This window comes from Pundamilia nyererei, unplaced genomic scaffold (assembly GCF_000239375.1).
Source record: "Pundamilia nyererei isolate P.nyererei 1_Seehausen unplaced genomic scaffold, PunNye1.0 scaffold00137, whole genome shotgun sequence".
NCBI lineage: Eukaryota > Metazoa > Chordata > Actinopteri > Cichliformes > Cichlidae > Pundamilia > Pundamilia nyererei.
This window is the reverse complement of record NW_005187538.1, coordinates 792821-816725: the sequence shown is the minus strand read 5'-3', so window position 1 is coordinate 816725 and position 23905 is coordinate 792821. Positions and strand designations below refer to the sequence as shown.

General features: G+C 41.6%; 1 protein-coding gene across 5 annotated transcripts in view; it reads left to right on the top strand.

Moving 5' to 3' along the window:
• The window catches only part of znf609b (zinc finger protein 609b), a 77777-nt gene that overhangs the window by 39821 nt on the left and 14051 nt on the right, over positions 1-23905 (top strand). For all 5 annotated transcript variants that reach the window (XM_005743976.2, XM_013913574.1, XM_013913573.1 and 2 more), the window contains one exon: positions 17901-18126. In XM_005743976.2, the coding sequence (XP_005744033.1) occupies positions 17901-18126 (226 nt within the window). The remainder of the gene's footprint in view (positions 1-17900; positions 18127-23905) is intronic.

The window sequence follows — 23905 nt, the reverse complement described above, 5'->3', positions numbered from 1 at the left end:
TCTGGTTGCGCTCACGTAGGCTTGTCGTTTTACATTCTGTTATAAACCCTCGCAGAGGTAGACAAGTGAGCAAATACACATAATGGCTAATCCATTTTCCTATCTGTCAGATGATGTTGTTTGGGGGCGTTGGATTGTTTTCTCACTGAGGAGCTTCTCCCGGTTTATCCGTCTCCTTACATTTTGCTGGATGTCAAAAGGCTATCTGCCCAAAATAGAGCAGCAGTTGACATTTCAGCACGAGAAATCGGAGAAGCCAGTCAGATCGTGTGCTTGCCCTCCTCTGTGCAACGTCGTGCCTGAGAGCCAAACGGAGAGGTCAGCCTCGAGAGCAAAGCTTTTATACGAGCCTTTCTCTAATCCAGTGACTGTCATGCCCATTTTAAGCATAATTGAATATGGTCTGTTTAAAATAACAGCTTCTTGTATATCAGTATAGAAGTCTTTTGATTTCATCTGCGAGAAGTATACTTTGGAGGTTTGGTGCGTTGTGCGTGCGAGTGTGCGTGCGTGCATGCTTCCAAGCTTGGAAGTACAGATCTGAGATGAAAGGATTTTCTTTCCCATTCTAATCCACACAGACAGCTAGGCCCTTGTGATTATTCCTGCCCCCTTCTCCACACTCATCTCTTTGAATACTGGGCCTTTCTAATTCACCCTAAAAAGGGTTTCAAAAGGGGATTATACTGCTGATAGAAATTAAAGGGAGAACACGTCCGTCCTTTAGGACCAATGTCAAACATTTAGGGGTTAACAGATTCCTTGCACCATACATATTGAAATGATTTTGGAACTGGTTTATATTTAGCATTGTTTTAAAATACTAAACTAATGATGTAATGTTTCAGTGTTACTAGCTGTTAGTGAAAAATTCCCAGAATCTGGAAATACATGTACTTGTCTTTATAGGTGTAGAAGACTCAGTTGTACGGAGAAATAAGACTGTCAGTATAGTTGATTCAGGAGTCGTCGTTATGTTCTGGCAAATTTGAAGAGTATATTTTTGTTCAGCAACAAAAGGAGTACGATGTCAGTGTTGAACACATGAAGATTTAAATATGAGGTAAAGTATCTTGTGGCTCACTGACCTGGGTCTCACACCAACAACTTAATCTATGTCACCTCTAAAGCTCTTAAATCCTCACCCAGGCCTAATGCTCTTTAAGAGAGAGCCATAAACAAACAAACTATATGTGCATTAATTGTGCAAACACGGCTGGGTTGTACTGTTCTCCTGCCCTAACTGTAGTCTTGCTTTGCTGCCAAGTCCATCCAACCTTGATGGCATGTAACTATTTGACTTTGGCATCAAATTGTCAGTCACTGTTTGTGTGACATTTAAAATTTATGTAGCTGGCAGAAGGGCCAGAGGAAGGGGCAAGGCCATTAAAATAACACTATATAGTATATATATATTTTAAAAGTTCTAATAAAGTTGTAACCATTTAAAAGCAGCTGTAAGTTACAAGTGACTCAAAAGTGCATGTTCACCTCAGGGAATATTTAGTGTTATACAAGAGTTATAGTGACAAAGTCTGGCTTTACTGGATGGGGGACTATTTAAAAAGAATTTATAGACTGAAGTTTAAATAAATATTACATTTGGCACTTTATACCTTTTTAATATTTTCTGCAAGTTTACTCTTGCATTCGCATTCTTTCTCCAGAAAGTCTTCTCAATTTTGTGCACCTGCATTCCAGACTTCGGCAACCTTTGTCTTATAAATTACTTGAATGTCCATGATTTACTATATTAAAAACCTTAAATGCCATCAGTGATAAATGTAGGTTGTCCTCTGGTTATGCCTCTCTCCAACGACTGGCTGTGTGCCAGTGGCTTTTATAGTCTCCAGTGTATGATGGTTTGATTTTCTCATGCTGTTTCCTTTCTTTAAACAAGAGTACCACATGCATCAAAGTCACCCCTGCCACAGCAGAGTCCTCTTATGAATGCTGATACGCTCACTAGAGACTGCATCAGTGTCCTTGAATACAGAAGAATTGCATTATCTTTTGTAGGAAGAGAAAGGGTCCCCTGTCAAAACGTTGTTCATCCTATCTTGCCGTGCTCTTCTCCCATCCTTATTCCACATTTGTTTGGTTAGCAGTCTGTTTCATTCATATAATATATTTATACTTGAGTCACAGGTAAGACTGTGATACTGGTGGCGCGGTACGTCTGGAAATAATTCACCCACCATAAACAATGAACTTTTAGGAATCTTACCATTGGCTGATACACAGGAAAGCCTTATTCTGCCCGGGGTCAGCACACTCATTTATACAGAAAGGAATTTTATTGTCCCCAAAACACAAAAAAGGAATGTGTGTGGACAAGGAGGAAACAAGAACCACCTGGAAAAAACGCAGTCGGACGCAAGGGAAAACATGCAGCCTCCACAACTGCCCTGCGTGCTCGAAACCCTTATTTGTTTTGCTGGAAACCGTGGCGGTTCCACCATGTAACAACAAATGTAATGTCATCAGGCAAAACACAACTTTAATCTGATGCAACCATTTTTCAGCAATGAAATGCTGTGTCATTTGGCAGTTAATCAGATATGTGCACATGCAGACTACTAAACTGTACTTTTTACACAACTGCGCTGCATGATGAAATGTTGCATCGTTGAGATTCACTGAATACTTGATCGATCAAGTCACATTGTATTTCTTGCAAACAGCTTCCTTTTAGATTAGTGTTGCACCATTTGAGGAGGAAAACATAGACTTTGCTTGTCACTTGAAAACAGGTCACAGTAAAGATGTGTTGTTAATTTGTAGATCTCACAAGATCCTATATTAATAGGGATCTGAATTAGGGCTGCACGATTTTGCATAAAATGAGAATCACGATTTTTTTTGCTTAGAATTGAGATCACGATTCTCTTTTCCAGTATAAATATTTATTGCACTTATTAGCTGCACATCAACTTCGTAACAGTTGAGACTGAACATAAAAACAATAAATGAACATAAAAACAACAAATGTCTCACGTTTTGTTGTTGCCGCAAAATGTTGTACTGCTTGAAATTCCGTCTCCACCGTTGCTCGACGCTGCGTGTATAGAGCAGGTAGTGCAACAATAGAAAAATAGTTGCGGGACGGCACTGTGTAGCGTTTGTCTAGGGTGTTGATCATTTTCCTAAATCCCTCGTTTTGCACAGTGTTGATGATATCTTTGGTCAGGTGATAAGTGATGGCCTCCGTAATTTCTTTGTGCCTGCGGGAGTTCGACGTGTATAGGGAAGCGCTGTATAAGGTTCCCGTTATTGATGTTTGGGTGGTTGACCGGGACGGATTTTCTCCTGTCACTTTCTTGTCATCCCTGACGTGCTCTCCGTTGTTTTTTCCCTGCTAATTTTAGCATCACACGGCACAGCTTCTGTATCACGTGGTATAAGGCTCCGTCCTTGTCATTTGTTGAGCAGGAAGAGTGAGCGCTTGTTTTCATGCAGATTACGTCCCGGATCAAAATGCGGTACAATCGTCGTCGTCTTTTCTCTCTCTCTCTCTTTTTTTAAATTTTTTTATATCGTTGTCATTTGGAAATGAGATCGCACATAAGTATGAATCGAGATCGCGATTTTCTAACGATTAATCGTGCAGCCCTAATCTGAATGCAATGGAGCCATCGCTTTTCCACTATACCAGTTTCAATGCATTCTGGGAAGCCATGTTTATATCATCTTACAGCTTCTTTTGACGTATTTGTGCTGTGGCACAGTGCTCTCAACTACCCTGCTCCTTTTTGTGTTTTTTTTCTTAGAGGATTTGGTGAGCACATTGGCAAACCATTGCAAATTTCATACATCTTAAGCATTTCTGTTTACCTGGTGAATACAAGAACAGCAACCTTTTTCTTTTTGGTCTGTTTTTGGTCTCTACCAAATCCTGTGGGAAATTCCTGGTTCCTTAGCTGCTAAATGCTCCACTATATCCACCAGCTGGTTTCTACCTGTAGCTTTCTGTCTTCTGTTTGATGCTGAACAGCTACTGTACAGTAAGTTTTTAAAAGTGAAAACACCAGCCTGCTGGGGGAAAAAACAGTCTTATGACAGCTTTGTTAATGAGCTGCAAGTTATTAGAAAGCTAATCAAGCTACAGATTTAGGCGATGATCCATCTGCGTGGGTGATCCTTTTTTATAATTAATGTTGTTTTCAGTGTCAGTTGTTTCACTTCTAATAAAACAATGATTAAATGTAAAATCTCTTTATACATGGGGTATTTTTTGACCTCATCTGTAGTCCTCCTTGTTGCATATTAGGATGCCATAAATCAAGCCAGAAAGACATTTAGCTGGTTTCTCCATTTATCAAATGGTGCTTTATTGAGACACAGAGTTCGTGAGCCATTCAGGGCTTCTTGTGTTAAAAATGTATTATTATTCTACCCCATATTTTTCCATGGCACCAAATGGACAGCTGTCTAAATAAGCACAATTTATACAACAGTTAAACAATTCTAAGTGCATTTCTTCTACACCGCACAATCTTAAAAGGTCCTTAAAAGGTTTAAGTTTGTTGGTGTGGTAGCAAGAAAAGAGAATGTGTGATCGGCTCAATAAAGGTAAAGTTAATATGGAAATGAGCTCCTGATTGTGGTGGAGGCTGGGGAGTTGTATAGTCCTTGACTCGCACATTCAATTATGTTTTGTAAATGGGGCATCTCTGTCCATCTGGAAGTCTAATTACATTCAGTCCTGTCCATTAGCCTCATGTATCCTTGAAGAGTGACAGATTTTGATGTTAAATCCAGTTATTTATGTTGTCTTTCACAATTAATGTTGTTCTTTTTTTAGTAGCTACATTTTTTTTGTAAAAGTCCTGGGAGTTTGTTTTGTGCTGAATGCGGCTTTTAATATACAAAAAATATAATGTCTGAATTGACTGACTTTGTACAAGCTGTGCATGACCATTAGACTACATGAGCTGGAGTGTTTCATGGTCTAATTTAGATGAATTCCAAATCTGTTACCTCAGTGTATCCATGTCATTTTGCAGACCAGTGTATATACAGTGTATTAGTTCTATAGTTGTTGGCTGCAGAGTTTTGCTTTTCTTTGACGAGGTCCAATGTCGGCATGGAAAAACCATCAGTGACTCGTCAGTGGAGGGTTGTTTTTTTTTTTTTTTGAAGAATTTTAAATATGTACTTTTGTTTAATTATTAATTTCGACCTCATCTCTCTGGTGTTGACCATGAAATATTAAGCATCAAAGATTCAAACTACATTAGAAATACTTGAAAAGCTTATAAAGGCCAAATATAGCATAAAAAACAGCACTTTGCCTGGTGTCCTTTGGCTGACATATGTAGGAAAAAGAAAAGTTTTCTGATTTTTATTAAATTACTCATTTAGATTAGAATCCAAACCCTTTTCCGACACAGGGTGCATCACATCCCAGACTTTATCTATTAAGTCCAGCTTTAGTCAGAATTAACTGGGGAGTGGTGCCTTCTTTATCTTTAGAATATCCTTGCAGTTCTTCAAAACAATCATCTTGTAGTGAGTTGAGCAACTTGTAAAGAGACGTGCGCAGCCGTATCTTAGCTATGCTTCATGCAGTTCAGACTACATGTTGAAAGTGATTAGGGATGGGTATCGTTTAGGTTTTATCCGATACCGGTGCCAAATCGGTACTTTTGAAACTGTGCCGGTGCTCAAACCGGTGCTTAAAGAATGGAGAACACAAAATTGGTCCAAAAACCTCTCATGTTCAGCTGGTTTTTGTAAAACGATAACAATGTTAGCCTTTTCTGCAGCTATGGGGCATATATGGTATCACTCTTGGCTGGAAGCAGTGCTTAAACAATGGAAAAAACACAAACTTTGTCCAAAAACCTCTCATGTTTAGCCGTTTCCCTCTTTTTCTTTGGTCATTTTAGCCTTTTTGGCCAGGGTGAAGGGAGTATCTGCCATCAAACAAGAAGACAGCCGCATGTAGCTATGATGATGTTTGCTAGTTCACCTTACCTGCATTAATGTAATAACGTGGTTAGCCTACTCAACGTAAATTAGCTACTCACGCAGAGAAGAACGGCTGCTGCCACCATCATCCGTCATCATTTCTGCTACACTGGCAGGGCTAGGGGCCAGGACTCTCCTCTTCGTGTTTTTGGGGATGTTGCTAACTCCGGGTCTGATAACAGGCACCACACCCGCAGTAGATGCGCTCGGTGTGAGGTCTCGCAGCAAGCTATCAAATACAGCGCATTTCTTGGCTTTTAAAAAAAACCAAAACGCTATGCATTGCCAGGTGTTTCATCGGATTTGAGGTGTTACCTCCTTTGACAGTATCACAGTATCAGCTTAAAGCACTTGTTGCAGGCTGCTGAGTTTGCATATTTTGCTGTGAAGTACAGCCAGACTTTTGACCGCTTCGCCTTGGGCATTTTTAATCTGTAGCTCTGCATAAAAGAACGTACGTACCTGGCCCCGCCTACTATCCTCGGAAACGTAAAATGATTGGCTAGAAGTGTATCACAGCTCAGGAAAAAAAAGCACCGAAATAAAGCACCGAAATGTGCGCTGCTTTTCAGTCTGGTTACTACCGTTTATGTCAGAATCGGACACCGGTACCCATCCCTAAAAGTGATGCATAAATCTGTATGTAAAGTTACCGTAGCAACTTTTCCAGAAAAGTGACGAAGGTGGTTATTTGTAGGTTGAAGCCAACACATTCAGGTGCTACCAGATTAACTGGAAGGAACGTGCACAGATACATGGAGTACATAAGTCACACTGTGTTAAAAGGTATTTAACTCACGCCTCCGCCTCTTAAGATTGTCAGTATGAGAGCAAGTCCTCAGGATAAATAAAGATGGAGGTATCGTCTGTGTTTATGGACAGCAGCTGCAGACAGGGCGGAGGGAGGGTGGAGGGGAGGACTACAATGATTGCACTGACTGTTTATTTTTATCAGGGCATTAGCAGATTAGGCACTCAAACTAACAAGGTCATCAAACTGATGGCTGAGAGTAGCAGACCTCTGCTAAGCGCTGGCCGAGAGGGGAGATTTGGTGCGATATAGTGGGTTTCACTTTACTCGTGCTCTCTGGCCATCACCAGGGACTGACTTTATTAGTGCTTTTAATGATCTGAAGGGCACAGAGATATAATTTGTTTAGAGATTCCCTACAAGCAACCGCGGTGCAAAAGCTTTACTGTATTGTGCTGACACATTGCCACATGTTGTTAAGTGTCTTAGAAACATTCGAGGGGTCAGTCTGCTTTTGTTGTAATGTTATAGGGCATCTACTGAGTAGCTTTAAACCTTTTCAGACAGCTTTCTGAATGATTTGCTAAAGAAGATTTCATTTGGTGTTTAATTCCTGAAAAGGTTTCTCACTTAACTCTCTAGATAATACCAAAGGCTTTTCCGAACTATAAATATCAAAACAGCTCACAGACGTGCTGTGATAATAAACAGTCAGGGTAACCTCCCCTGCTATCCTCTTCCACTCGCCTGCATTTTCAGCAATTTCCCCTTCTCCCCAGTGCCGAAATGTTGTGTGATGCGAGCTATAACAGTCATTGTCCCTAAGGTGTATTAAGGTGCAGAAGTCTATAGGGTTCTGAGGCTGTGGTGCAGGAACTATTGGCACTCGGTTACAGTGCACATCATCGTCCATTAAGATAGACATGGTTCAATGGGGCAGCAAGCATTAGAGGTCAATCAGAGTAGCAAGCCCTTCTTAAAGTAGCAGCACGAGTGCAGTTTGAGCACTCTTTGCCAAGCAGAGCACAAAACACTCCTTCTGGTGTACAGATTCTTTCTACTCCTACAGTATGCCCTTGACCTTTTACACCTTTATTATCTACTTTTTTAGCTGAGCTCTCTATCCCAAAGGTGTATTAAGGCACTGTATTTTTTTTTTTTTTTTTTTTTTTTTAGAGAGCCAATGGATTTTAGGAGCGTGTTGATAAGCTCCCAAAGGTTCTCTACTGACTGCTGTGTAGCTACCTTGAGTATTTGTGTAGAATATTGCAAAATTCAGCCTAATGTATCACCTCGTATTGTAACTTTCTTTATAACAGGTCTGCGGTGTACCAAGTGTAATCTTCAATTGTTTTTGTTTGTCAGTATAAGTAGCATAAGATAATGGAAAGCAATTTAGCATATCCCCTATTGTTTTTCTTCTCTCTTTTTTTAACTGTAAAGTGTAGTTATTGATGTGTGGCTTAGGATTGTCTTTCTAGTGTTTGGAGAAGGCACCACCCACAGCAAAGCATCAACACAAGGGAAACAGAGACTAACAGAACATCTATAAATAGTTTGAGGTTAGGGGCTCTGGGGAAATCTCACAGCCTGAATAACAACTTGTTTTCCTTGTATAATATGTGGAACTAGTAGTATGCCTTTTGCTACTTAACTGGATTGTATGTCTAGGAGCATTTATTTTTGCTCAGCCTAATGCATGCTGCATTTGAGCATTTGAAAGCAGGATAGTAAGTACCCAAAGCTAGAGTTTTGGTCACAGCTTTCAACATTGTGCTGAGTTGTAAACATTATATTACAAGTACACTGCACAGGTTACTAGCTTCTCTTTCTTTTTTTCCTTTTTTTTTCCCTTTCTGGGCTGATCTCACAAGCTTGTGTTTGGCCAAAGGCTGACTCATTGGTATTTGGGTGGGAATCTCGGTGGCTGAGCTGTTGATGACAGCCTCTCAGTTTGTTGTCAGGTTTCCCTTTGCTGTGAGATAAGATTTATGACTATGGAGAGGGTTGGTGAGAGAGAAATCCTCGTAGGCTCAGCTTAGCTTATCTGGATTTCTGCTCCCAGCACAGCTTCTCTCGCTGTCGGGCGCAAGTGGATGACCTTGACAAGAATGTGGCTTATTTTTGTAATAGATACTGTTGTTGTCAATTGACCTATGGTCAGAACGAGGGGGATGGGAAAAGAGAAAAAGGAAAAAGAGATGATAGTTTTAATCTGCCCACATATTTACAGTGTTGCAACAGAAATGAATAGCAGTAGAGTTACTCATTTAATCAACTGTTAACAGAAACGGGAAATAACAGGTGGATCAAAGAATAAAATGCTTGTTAGAAGTCATGCTGGCACAGTATGCGGCACTACAGAGAGCTTAAAACAACTTCCATTTACTAGGATAGCCTAATATCACATATCATTTATTTGCCTCAAGGAGCTTTCCACTTTGTAGAGGATACAACAACATTAATATCCTCAATAAGTTGAGTTATTAAGTGTTGCTCGTAATCTAGCCACAAACGACTGATTTAGAAACCACAGATGATCTTATGAAACAATCAGCCTAACAAAGAGAATAGTTTTTGTTGTATAGTGGACAATAGTTGCATTTTACCCGGCCATAGGCATTCAAAACATTTGGCTGTAGTAAACATAAAGGGATATTCAGGTTACCCTGCCTCTACATGAGGGCTTTCATTCCTCATACCAGCCCGCCCCACTTATGCACATAACCCAACCCCCACCCCGTCCTCTAACAAACAATACCAGACCTAGGCTCAATGCAGCTAGCTGAACCAGAGAAGAGACGAAGGAATTAGGTTGACAAGGTCAAGCTGAACCAAGACAAGAGGATGTTAGCCATTCAATCAACTAAGCATCTGGCCCGCCTGAGAAATCTCTGAACTAAATGGGTACAAATGATTCCCCCACAGGGATGTAACAGTTCAGACAAAAAGATTGTGTCCTCATTACAGTGCAGTTGGACAATCGTTAGATCCTTAAAAGGTGGCTCCTCATTTTAATTTCCGCTTGTTATCCTAAATTGTTGTCCAAAGCATGACCCAAGGCTTTAATGTAGACTCGACATATTTAGACCATATGATCAACAGATCAGTTATTATATATGTTTTTATATTTTCTGCCTGTTTAGACAATCGGATGGCATTTGGCGAGTCAACATAACACAGTCTTCAAGTTAGCTTGTACTAAAGAAGTAAGGAGCCACAACCCTGTGGTGTTATACGGCAGCTGATCACAGTGTTAAATGGATGAGACTTTTTCCTCTGTGTGACTTTGCTTTTGTGAACAAATTAGGCCACTGCTTCATAAGTGAGCAAATTGGTAAGCTCTACTTATCCTGGCTCAGTCCTCTACCCTGCGGTCCCTATGTGCCTTCTGTCTTTTTATATCACTTTTACTTGCCGTCATGTAGCTGGTAGCAGTGGGAACAGTCTCCTGACTAATGTATGTTGTCCTTTCATCAGTGAGTGCAGATGTCTCCACAGGTAAGCCTCTCATGCTCTCACAAGAGGTTTCTCTCTGACAAAGCTTTGCATGCCTTTTTGTTTCAGTATAATCAAAGGCCTTGGTAAAATAGTAGCTCTGATTTGCAGCATACAGCTATAATTTGTCACACTGAAAAGATGTTAAATTTGATTACCACTGAAATTTACACAAATGCGAAAGCATTACATGTCATTCTAATAGCTGAGCTGTATTTCACAGCTGTGGACGAGGGCTTTGAGATGAAAGTCGACTCAGTGCTGCATATGAAGCTGGTGCCTTTAAAGACATTTTTCATGTTTATGACTCGTCTTTAACAGTTCCAAAATGTGGCAGCGTTGCATCATAAAAAACGAGCCGTAATATTAAGTGTTAAAATCTGGGCTTGCTTGGATCGGACCTCGAATCACATTTTCTTTGAGATGTTTACAAATAAAATGTTTGGAAAAAGGAGTCTGTTTTCTTTTTAGGCTTCTAAGGTGAAAACAAATGAAGTCCAGCTTCATTCCTCTAGTGTGCCGTATATTTAAAAAAATGATGTCACTTCTGTGCAAGGTGCAGGGCTGTAATGTTAAGGAGTCATATGGCAAGACAATAACTGTTTAGACTGAGTTCCTGGCTCACTCATTATAGCGCCAAAAAGCTTGTAGGTCATGGGTGACCGACTTCATCGCAGCTTTGTTTCCTCTCTGTATTATTTATGCGTGGTTAGTTTTTCCTGAAAGCGCAATTAGCAGCTAAAACTGAGAAGAGTTGCCTAGAAACTGAGTGGCTTTTGCCAGCTGGTGGTCTACAATAGATGTCAGGTGTTCCTGTTTGTGTTTTCTCTCTCAGTTTCTGCGATTCATCTGAGCTTCAAAGAGAATGACAGTGTGGTTTTAGAAAAGGAATTAGTCCAGTGTGCAGTGTTTGAAAACAATTGGATAGACCTTCAAGACTTGAAAGGGAATCCAGTCATTTTATGTGTCTTTTTTTTTTTTTTTTGGTATGTGTGTCCCCTGGCTGTTTTTGAACAATTTAGTAATCTAATTAGATGAGGCTTGAGGATTTGTTTTCAATTGTGGCTTAATGCTGATAGCCATGTTACTTCAATGATCTCAGTAATGCAACTCGCTCTCTAAAAGCCGCCCAGCGACGGTATGCTGATCATTAGACTTCGTATTCCCGTCGTCTTGATTGGTTAGAATTTAAATGCTGCTGTTTTTAAATTCATTATGTTTCGATTCGACAATGCTGCGCAGATTACATGTTCCAGTGGAGGAGCGTAATCTCGACTGGCCTTCGACCTCAGTAACTCACCAAAGATGTTGACAGGCTTTGCCCCTGGAGTCAAAAAGAATTACATAGTTGAAGCCGGCTCACTTAACTTCGCCAAGCTGAGAAGTCAGCAAAGACTCCTTTTTTTTTTTTTTACTTAATGGTTCATTGTCAGAAAGAATTACATGTTCTTCTTTCAAGACAGATTTTTTTTCTCTCCCTTTCTTTTGATGTCGAAAATGATGTTTTATTTCTACTGCTTTAGTAGGCTGGAAATTCTTGGGGGTTATATACATCAGTCACTGTTGGTGGCTTTAGGTCTCAACGTATTCACCAACAGCATTTGTAACTATGCACAGGTTATCTCGCTTATTACTTTCCACTTTCAGATAATAATTCAAGTTTCTAAAATGATACCCCAGTAATGATGCTATCATGTTATACCAGTTCAAAACTCAATATGTTGCTAGGATACATCATGATATCTGCTAGAAGTGAAGAAGAGGGGGCAAAGTCCCAAAAGCCAAAAAGAACGTCTTGTGTATTTAGTCTGTGCTTCGAGATGTCAGCGTTTGTGTATTATCATTATTCTCAATTTTAATAACGTGTCATTTAAATTAATTAGCTCTCTGCTCTCCCCTACTGTCTGTGTGGTTCGCCAATTTCCCACTCTAGGTCACTTAACTTAATTTGACTTTGCCCTCATTCATTTGGTAAAAATATCATCACAAAGAGTCATGAAGTAGTGATTCTGATTGGTAAAGTTGGGGAGGTGGGCCTCAGGGGTGACCATTAATAAAATAATGAGATTTGTCACCAGTGTACCAATCAGGTATCACAAGAGGAGGTGATGCTGTGTATTACCATATCAGTATTTTTCTCCCGCCTTCACTTTTCGCACAGCGGTCTCCTTGGGTTGGTGTAACACAGGCCAGCTGGCATAAACAAAATTGCAGCAGTGCGGCTTTCACTTCTTCTGAAGCACTGCTGCTAATGTTAGGACAGAGAATGAGAGACACTAGGGAGTTTGTTTCCCTCTTCCAGCATGAACAGAAAGTAATATCTACTTCACTAAGTCATGGTTAAGCTAGCTGACATACTATCTACTGTAATATACTGAACATAAGTGAATTTTTCCTAAATAACTACAGTACGTGGTAATAAAATTGACCACTTCCTTTTTTTTTTTTTTTTTTACTTTAAAATTCTACTAATGATTTCAGGTTGCTGATTTGTGTAAAAACAGTTAATTACTAACAAGATATGTCAGCTGACTGTATGTTTACTGCTTATTTCTAAGAATTATGTAATATATATACATATATATATATATATATATATATATTTTTTTTTAAAATCACCTACATTTCTGTCAATGTTAATCAACCTCCCACTGACACAATCTGCTTGCATTTCTTTCCTCTTTCTTTTGTTGTGTGCAGTACCTACTCATAAAGCTTTTATAAAGGTTTTTTGTTTTGTTTTTGTTTTTTAAAGAGGGATACGATAACCCACTCCTGCCATCAGTCCACATGATTCAGTATTCACAATCTCGCCTGACTCAAAGACCCTGCTTCTAACGAGGGTTACGCTGCTTGTGTTTTCTCGCAGACACTTAGGAAGAAAAATCGCCAACAAAGTAAATTGTGTGATTTAGCTGTCAAGCACATTGAACTGTTGTTGCACACATGATTCTCTGTGACCTGCTTGTACAAGTGGGACAGTAATGGCAAAAAAACATTAACAGATGTTTTTGTGTGTACAAAGAGACATTTGACTAGGCTTATATTGATTGAGTATATTGACAATTAGCTAAAGTGTATGCATTTGAAGACGTCTTTTTTTTATACACAACAGCCTGCAATCTGTAAAATCCTTCCTACGTCTTCTCCCAGCTGACTGTATATCATATTTAGCTTGGTCCGCTGTTACGATCTGCTGCCATTTATTCATTCCCGTGTGCATCAGCAGTGTCTGTGACCCTCATTTTAGCAAACTGCCTAACAGAATGGGGAAAAAGCATGTTAATGACAGCAGCTGCAACATGACAGCTTTATTGACCTTTTAAAGGAAATGTTAAAAGAGAAAGTTACCCATCGGCCCGTATCTCCCACTGGAGCTGATCAGATCCTTTCTCACTGGCTGCTGTCAGTGATCATAAGTTAAAATGAAAATACAGGCTGTCCTTGTAGCAACTTTAACGTTACTGTCACTGGGGCATTTTAAAGGATCTCACAGTCGGGGGTTGTAGCTGTTTTACTTGCACTCAAGTGTCTACAGTTATAATAGTCAACTGTGTGTGTGTGTGTGTGTGTGTGCCTCATCACCGATTATAGCCAAGACAACTTAGTCACTATAATACTGCAGTGTAATCCTTTTAATAATCGCCGCCCAAGCTCAGTGCTCAGTTTTTTAAATCCCACCTCTAATAAACAAGTTAAAGCTGAAGTTAAATGCGTCCAGTTAAAAGTGCAGCAAGCATCCATCTGCCACAGCTGATTTATTGTGTGAACACTGGAAATCCAGGCAGAGTTCCCCTTAAGTCAGCACTCTTGAAATATGCACAAGAGCAGTCCTGGATTTTGGGGATTTTTGCCAGCGAGTTAAACATTATTATTGCCAGTTTTGGCTTTCTTGTAGAGCTGGCACAAGGTTTGAGTTAAGAAAAGGTTTGCGTGACACTTGAGCGTTGTGGTTTTTTTAGGAGAGATTTCCAAATCCTTCTGTGAAGTCTAGCAAGGAGGGAAGAAATCATAGAATTTAGCATTGGCTGAGAGTCGGGTAGAGCCTTGTAATCTGGCAAGTTATGTAGTTCGGTTGCATGTGGGGGTTTTTAAAAGGCTGGACACAGGGCATTTCAGTGTGTGGTTTTGCATTCTCCAGCCTCAGAGAGAAAGTACTTTTGTTCACTCATCCATAGACAGAACCTGGAAGTGGAGAATTATATTCATGCACTTTCAAAACTGCTCCAGTTTCCACTGTGATTCTGCTTTTTTTGTTTAAAAAAAATACAGTTACCTAGTAAATGTTTTTTTATTTTATTATTATTATATAGTTGCATTACGGACTGGCTCATCACCTGCTGTATGTTTCTGACAGTTGAAATGAAATACTTTCCCTCCCCTGCTTGGTAACAGAAAAAAATGAAGCCAAAACTCATCTCAGCAAGGTTTTACTTAATCTGAAAATATAGCACGAGACTGTGGAATTCAAGTTCATTAATGGAAATTATAATTGTTCTGGGAATCACCAGCAGTCAGTGTTCTTCATACAAATAATTAGAGAGGTACAATGATTAAAAGGCTTCTGATACTCCTAGAAACCAGGGGAATCCTTGAACCCCACTCTGCTGTGACACTCAACCTGCGTTTTCCATAATTCATTACTAGAGCCTTTCATTAGCCTCCTATAACTCAACACATGCACAAATGCACGTCGTTTTAGCTAAAATAATGTTGTTTTCAAATATGTAGAAAAATATGAAGAGAAGAAGGCTACAATCATTATTACTTGTTAAATTGAAAAGGATTAATTGGACATTTCTATTCCAGAATAATGGTTTGCAGGACTTGTATGCAATATAGCAAAGGTGGGTCAGTCTGTATGAGTAAATAATTAATAATGAAGTGGCTGATTAAAGCACATGTCCCACGAACTGTTTTATCAGTCATTTTTACTGCAGGTTTTAATTGTGTGGACCTCATAGTAGTTTCATTGCGATAAGCCGGTTATTGCCAGACCATAATGTGGTCGACTAGCTTTGGCCAGAAATGTATCCAAGATGTCAGCTCCTAAATTGTGGACACAGTTTAGGAGCAGTTTGAGAGTTGAGTCCATTTAAAGTAGGCCGTGCATGAACCTGTTTATCACCTTTCACCGTTTGCTGTCACTCTGAGGGAGGGTTTATTGTGCGGTCTTGTCTGCAGCCCTGTGCGTCTCCATAAGGCCTGAGAACAGCGTGCGGTGACAGCTTGGGTGATTACCTGTCCTGTCTCATTGTCTCAGTTGGCCTGCAGCTTGGCCACATCATGCATCAGAAACTGACACACAGTGATTACTATGTCGTTAGCCCTGAGAGTCTGTCGCTCTCTGCACTCATTAATTTGCTCTTCCTCTGAGCACTGGGAGAAATGGACTATCCACGCTGATTTCACTAAACCATGAAATATAAAGCTTCTATGATGACATGTTAGCTAATATTAGATTTCATTGAAGACTAATGTTTGGTTTTTAAAGCACTCGATTCACAACAGAGCGCGAGTCTTTATTCTGTGATTGATGCACTTCACACAGAATAATTCATAGTGTGCATTAGGGCTGGGCGATAGTCCTCAAATCAAAATCACGATTAATAGAATGTTTTACCTCGATTTCAATTAATAAACAGTTATTGTTACACACGCATCATAGTCCTCATAGTTCACTATGTTTGTACTGTATACTCAACTGCAAATGCTAGGATACTTTTTAGCTAATATGATGCACTCCTGGTGGTGGTATTACCTTCGGTCACTAAAGCAATTTTTAGCACAGCTTTCTGCTTTCTGTTTAATGTTGTCTTTATTGATGCCAAAAATGTATCTGAACAACAGACACAGCTTTTTTTTTATTTGGCACAAACGGCTGGAGTTGTTCCAATTGGCTCAATGTTTGACTTTCATTCAATGATGTTTCCGTGTCGCGGACTGAATGGGAAAGAGTCACGTGACAACTCTTTGTAGTATGTTTTAAAGGGGATAGTATATAATGGGGCGAATATTAATAGAGTTTAAAAACAAAGCCAGCAAGATTCCATCAATTTGAGGCTCTGAATGTTGGTTCATTTTCTATTAATTGTCCAGCCCTAGTTTATATTTTAAAAGTCCCCCTTAAAGGCACAGAGACATGGGGAAATGAAAATGCTAATGGTTTTAATTCATGTTTGGCACAGATTTTTCAGTGTTTTTTGTGAGGCGAGTTATAAAAGCAGTTCAACTGTGATAGCCCAAAATGCAAAAAAAGCAGAAAAACATAGTGGCATTTGCAGTAATTGAGCATCATGGTGGTTTTGGATGTAACCCCCTCATTTCATGAAGCATTGCTGGCTGTGAAAAGCTCTACCTAAGTAAAGTGGTGCTTTGAACAGCATTCAGAGCATGATCAGTGTTGAGAAGGCATTATATTGTTTACCGTGGTGAACACTGTTTAGCACGGTAATATTCGATTTGAACAAATGCAACATTTGCGTGGTACCATGGTAATATCAGCAGCAAATGTAACTGGATAAAAAGCATCGATGTGGCTCATGTCATTACTGTTGCGGGTACTTGTTTGAAAAATTACACTAAAGTAGGATTCATCATCTGGAAACGATAAATGTTGGTTTTGTGCTCGTCCCTTTAGTAGAGTTTAGTTTCCCAACACTTCAGCTGTTTCATTCTCAGATAAAATGGTGGACGAACATCCCTAAGATGTAAGCGGTAACTTCACCATCTGCAGCACCGACTTGTTGTAGTTCTCTACATCGTTTTCAGCTCGGAGCAGTAAGTAGATTAGAACAGTTATTTAAAGGATGTACAGCCTTATAATCCAACGTGTCAATTGTTGTTTTGTCTTCTAAGTCTAATAGGATCCAGCATTGGCAGCATATTCCCAAGCACTGAGTGGTTTATGCCCAATTAATAAATGTGCGGTGCTGGCTGCGGCGTGGCATTCCTCCTGCAGTTCAGTGCTAATGATTTGGAGCGCTTTAATGTCGACTGCCTTGAATAAAGAGCGCTAAGCTTGGTGTCACTCCGGCCCTTAAATCACCATCACTCTTCCTCTGTGCCTCTTTCCCACCTACACATTTTTCAGCCTGCAGTTCTCTCTTCCCCTCAGATGTTCTCATCGGCTCCCTCCCTTGCTGTCCTTTTCATTTTCCTTCTCCGTGTCGGCCCACTGTCTCTTCGTTACTGTCACAGAGTGTCAGAACAGGTGGAATCAATTACTGACCCCGAGCAGCCCACTCCTTTGCCACAACTAGCTCTTTAATTGAGGAAATTAATGAGTGATCAGTCTGCGAGATGATTTGGTGTCACGAGCGTCGCTTCGCAGTGTGCGAGGGAGGAAAGCTCGGGGAGGGATTGTTTGGCCGACCTCGTATAACAAATACGGTCCTTTTCAGATTTCCACTTCTGCCTTCCCTGCCTGCTAATCACCACTGAAGCGAGGAAAAACACAGCAGTGCATTGCTAACTGCTGCATCACGCTTTCTGTAACCAAGCTAGCTTTTAAAGTCCACTGAAATACCAGAATGTCCTCGATGCATTCAGCGCTTTGTTCACTTCCTCTCATTGTGGCATCCGCTGGTCTGAGACTCAACATCTGGCCCGTATCTGTTTAGAGAGTGGTTCTGAAGTGTGTTTCTATTTCTCTAAACCTCCACTTCTTCCTTCACAGATGGAATCTCCTGTCTCCACGCCAGCTCCACCCCCCCTCCACCTCCTGGCCACAGTAGGCAACAGTGAGATTGCCTCACCATGCGAGCAGATAATGGTGCGCACACGCTCGGTGGCGGTGAACACATCAGACGTGGCCCTGTCTACCGAACCGGAGTGCTTGGGGCCCTGTGAGCCTGGAACCAGTGTCAATCTTGAAGGCATAGTGTGGCAGGAAACTGAAGACGGTAAGTGGAGCAGTTTAACGTGCTGCTTTGTAAATCTCTTCCCTTTAAAACAAATAAGCTGTGGATTGTGGAGTTAAAGAAAATAGGTAAAAACATATGGGATAGGTTTTCTTTCTTCCTTTTATTTACAAAGCCAGAGCAGCTATGTGTTTGCATATTAACATCAAAGAGCTATTGGTTTTTCAAAGCTTTAGTGAATCTTCTGTCATTTAAAAAAAATCATCTTGCTGTCATTACTGTACATATTTGCCTCCTAAAATGTAATTGGATATGCTCAGACAGCCTCAGGAAATGGTTGTTGTTGGTGGTACTAATGCGTGCTTTACCAGCGCACATGCTGCGTAATATTGCCAAGAAGAATAGTAGTTGGCAGGCAGTTCTTAGGTGGCCTTGATTTCTTTGCTTTTGTTCGGGGGGGGATTTTTCTTTTTTTCTTAGTACGCAGACAGAAGTTTGTTGCACAGAGATATCTGTTCTGCAGCAACATGCCTCAAACACAAAGCACTTTTTCTTTTTTCCTTTGTTTCTTTTTTTTTGTTTTCCGCAAGCCTGCCAGTTGGGAAAATAGTGGGCTCCTTTTCTGCAGTGCAGTCCGAGGGAAATCTTATACACTCTGAGTTTTCCTCCCTTTGATCGAAAACCTCATGCAGCTCATTTAATTTTAAGATGTATCACTATCACACCATCAGGTTCTGCTGGTTCTGAAGAACTGCCCCCCCACCCCCACTTTATTTTTTTTCCTTTTGTGGATGTGAAATAATGCAAACACCTAATCTTCAAAGCAGCTTGCTCTCAGTCTCTCTGCGGGCATGCTGAGTACAAATCGCCCACACATCCACAGAGCTGTTTGTTGGTTCGCTTGGAGGAACCAAACAGGGAAAAAAAGGTCCCTGCCTCATCAACATTCCCAAAGCACAGTCCCTGCTATTGAGTGGCTTTTCTCCCCTCTCTTTCCTCTTTTTTTTTTTTTGATTTTTGCTCTGTACTGCAGCTCTTTTCTGTTACCAAGCATCCAGCCAGTCGCCCCTTGACTCTTGTTTCCAAGCAAACTGAGAGAGAGCGAGTGCAAGGCAAGGGGGTTATGGCAGGGTGGGGGTGGTGGTGCGGCTGCGAGGGGGAGGGGTGGACAAGGCTACTTCTGTTAGTGACACAAACATGGCTCCGAGCCAGCACCAGTACTATGTTTGCGCTCCCTCATTCTCTGCCTCCCACGGAGCGGTTGAGCCTCCCTCTCTCGAGCGCGCACGCCCTGCCCCCTTCCCTTTCCCCAACTGAGCCTGTCCTTTGCCTGCACTCCGCTCTCTCAAAGCTGCTATTTTGGCTGAAAGAGGTAGTGGTTTGGCCTGATGGATCTGTGTTTTCTTCTGACTCTACTCTATCTGGCTCAGTGGGGAGGATGTTGGTGGGAGCTTTGAGTGGTTTTAAAAGCGGCGTGGTGGAGAGTAGCCGGTTGGAGGGCGGTTTGGGCAGACAGCAGGTGTAGCGCACAGGTTGTTGTGGCTATCAGAGCTGTAGACACCAGCAGGTTTTCGAGGCATCAACCCACTTCCTTTGCTTTGAAGCCATTTTTTTTTTATTAAAAAAAGAAAACAAAAAAGTGTAAAGGTAGAAGATCAGGTGAATATAAAGGATAAAGCAACGAGTTTGATAAAAATAGAGTGGCCCTGTAGTTGTCTCTTGCGCACTCTTTTTGGTATTTTAGAAATGTATTACATTCTTTGAAGACAGCAGCTTGTTCACTGCTGACTGACTCGGCCCCAGCTGGTGTGTTTTTAAGAGAGAGCTGCGAGCTGTGGCTGAAATGCGCGCCGTTTCTGAACCTTTGCTTGGTGTTAAATTGATAGATATGCAGTAAACCTTCAGTGTAGCAGAGATAATAGGGGTGAATCTGGGCTGGGTCTTGCAATGAGACATTTCTCAATATCCCCCATTGTACTGTGCACACTACATTAAACGACACAAAGACGCGTGTTGCTTCTACATCATTTTAATGGTACGAGCCACCCCCACCCCCTCGACAGCCCACTGGCTAGTTTTAAAATGAAAGAGACCCAGATGCCGCTTACATCAAACTGCTGTTCAGCTGCGTTTCCCCTAAGAGAACGTGGACTTCTTGCACCGTGTGGCAGCCGAACAAATGAGAACCAAATGAGGGAATCAGGCGAATCCAGGCAGAGTACCAGGGAAGAGGCAACAAAACTGAGGCCCCAAAGACGTAGCAGAGGCATTCTGATTAGCAGTGAAGTTGAGCAGTCTCCCCCCCACCCAACACACACACACACTTCTCTGCATGACAGAGAGCTGTTTAGGCATGCGCTGCGTGTGTGTGTGTGTGTGCATGCATGCGCGCGCATTTCATTTGGCATGCCATCCAACAGCTGCTTCATCACCTCCGCCTTTCTGCCTTGTGGGAGTAAATGAACAACAGGCTCCCAGTAATTGTCTGTGCCTCACCCAAGTCAACATGTGCCAGTGAAAGAAACAGATGAGGAGGAAGCAAGCAACAAAATGTGATTACAGGAGCTGCACCTTTAGGTCAGCGGTGACAAGAATCTTGGCTGATGAGGGCCGGGTAAATTTTTCATCCCGCGTAATGTGAGCTCAGATGTAGCCGGATCTGGATTATGACTGGATCTAAACGGAAACCTTAATGTAACTTGGATTTCAAAGTGACCAAAGTAACCCACTGTGGTTTTAAAAAAGCACCCTTTACTGCATTTAGTCCGGCACAGGATGAAAATAAATGGATAATATGTGATAAAGTGAGTCTGTGTCATGCTGTCAGTTTGGGGGTGAGTGAAGTGTAGACAGGAGGAAGGCAGAAACGCAGAGCCGTGGTATTTTAAGGCCCGGCACTGACACAAATCCCCTCGGCGCAGACGAGGCAGTAGCAGCTCCCAGGGTCGTGTCGGCAGAGCAATGGGCCAACCCCTCCCAGGCTTAGCATGCTGATACCTCCAAATGCCATCTCTAAAATGCTGGAGAAGTTTATTGCTCTTGAAACGCAGCCCAGAATGCCTTGGCTCCTGCCCCAGGGCAGAGGGAACACAGAGGGGGGGGCCCTTTGGCCAAACACCGCAGCTCCATGCCAGTGCCAGTGTGGCATTCAAACACACCAACCCTCCAGTACACAGCAGGCTATTCCCCAAGCTGGTCCCACAGCTTCTTGAGCTGCCTAATAGAGAAATAATACAGGCTGCTTGTGATAAATGTTTGTCTCTTGGATTATTTATGCAGCGCACATGATTGCAGCATTGCAAGCATTGGCTTTAGCACAGAAGTTAAAAGCCGTTTGGCATCTGCATGGAATGGAGGTCAGTGTGAAACGGAGATTTCTGTATAAACATTTGAGAGATGCCTTTTTTCCCCTCTCCTTTATTTCTCCGACCCTGTCAGAGAGTTGAAAAGGGGAATATTGTATGAAAGGAGTACTTGGCTCTATAGTTAACTTGCCAGTTATGCTTCCTTGCTCCTTTGAAGACACCTGTCAGTGGCCTCATTGAAATGTTTTTACAAAGGCGAGCGGTGGCCGCTCTCCGTGAACCCACCTTAGAGGCTGTCCTTGAAATGAGAGCGAACGTTGTCAGGAGGCCTGTAGCTGTCTGCCAGGCCAATGAGCAAGAAGGACACGGAGTGAAAAATCAATCAGAGAAGACCAACTTCTGTTAGCACTAAAGGCTCCTTTCAGAGAAAAGCGTAGAAACGATACTTATTTTTCTTTCTGCAGCCCCCACGCAGTACATTTTCATTTGCCAGTTCCTTAGTCACTTCAGTTTCCAATCCACCCAGCCAATCTTTACCCTCATCAGTGTTCACTGTGCAGTAGTGGAAGTGGCCAATTTCCAGGGGAAAAAGGGAAAGAAAATAACACTCCCATATTTAAAGAATTTGCCAGTTTTCCTAAATATGCTGTTGAAACAACACTCAGGGAACTTTAGCCATCGATGGCTCGTCATTGTCTGACGGAGCAGGCTCGTCTTGTTAGTCGCTAATTTAGTCCCCCGGTGGTGTTAACAAGATGGCGCCCACGTGTGAACCCAAATCTCTAAAGAGAGAGATGCTGGTAACGGCTCCTATTCTTACTGGCTGACAACTGCATTTTTTTAAGCACTTAAAACCGTCTTGAATCGTAAATCGTGTGCCTGGAGGAATTGAGGGCTTCGCCAGTGTCTGTCATAAGATATCATGTTTGCTATATACACATCAAGGAGAACTTGAGTAACACGCCTTTGGCAGGCCCGTATCTTAATCTCAACACCATCTCCTTTAAGGCAAAACACCAGAGGGGTTGTTTTAAGGGTGACTGTTTTTTAATGGTGGCATTTAAGGAAGCTGGGATTGTCTTCATACACATTATTTCCAGTAATAACTGCAGTTGGTAAAGATGTCAATTTTCTCCCTTCCTCTGGCTGTTACAAGCTTTGCTTGTTTGTGATCTGCTCATCTACTCCCTCTGCAAGAGTAAACATGCATAGCTGCTTGGTTTTTCCCCCCCTTCTTAGGGAGGAAGAACCTGCTGCATGTGTCTGATAATGTCTAGCTGTGTGGAAAGCATACTAATGCAACCCTCCCTTGCCTCTCAGTGCTGTGAGAGAATTGACCTTCTCACAGGCTGTTATTCTTGTCTGTCGAGAGCGACTTCTCACTTTTACCTCTCGCGAACCGGAGGCTGAACTTTTCAGAGGACTCACTTGAATTCTCTGAAATCTAAAATAAAATCATCAAACGTAGCCTCGTCTGAACCGCTAGTCATCTGTAACTTTTTCTTCTCAGCTTAATGTCAGCAACTTTTTTTTCTCTCCCTTTTTCTTGTAACAGGGCTTACGACTGCAAAGTTTACAGTGTTCAGTTTCTTCTTTGCCAGGAACTTATTGCACAGAGGATAGTAGAGATGCACAGAATTGACATGAATGTGTTTATGGTGTTTGCTTGTTATGGACAAAATAGCAGATGTAAGAGGGTCAGTTCAACTGTGACTGCCACTGACCCCTCGCATTTCAGGAATGAGGAAGTGTCCCAACTCCTTTATTTAGTGTTTAAACTTCCTGTTTACAGTTGCATGGTTGTAGTCATTGCAGGTCAGACTGGGATAGCTGGATGGAAATGAGACTAAGGTCTCCCAGATCTGTACCGAGGTCAGATTATATTTACATATTGTATTCATGGTCACGTCTGGTTACAGCACATTAGGTTTTGTTTTTATTATGTCACACTGGACTGTGGGTGAAACAGGCCAGGAAAGTGAAAAGAGGCTGGTTCACTGGTTGTTGGTGAAGGTTATAGATTAATATTCAGCTGAGGATGTGCTTACACAATGAAGCATTGCAATAGTTGTTAGTTGCCTTTAGAAATACTGGACAGTTAAAACACTGGATCACTCGGTTGAAGAAAGCATGAATCTTTTCATAAGGAGAGGCTTCTGGCGGTGACCTTGTGACGAGATGCAAACTTTAATGCTGTCCCCTTCGGGAGAGTTGTAATATTAGCTATAGCTTCCAGTTTCTTTTGGTTGGCAGATGCAGTTCAGTAAAGAGAAAATGTTTCCTGCATGGAGTTGGCACACAACAGGGTTGGGGAAATGGTGATTTTTCAGAGAGACATGGCTGCTGAGTTGTTCTTCTCTTCTGTTTTTTTAATGTGTTGAGCACCACAAGGCAAGCATCATCGAGTTCCATTATATTCAAGAGAAGGCAGGCATCTCTACAGCCCAGTATGTCCCAAACTGGACAAGTCACCCCTAAATATTGATGGATTCTGGATGGATCAATTATACTGTAGC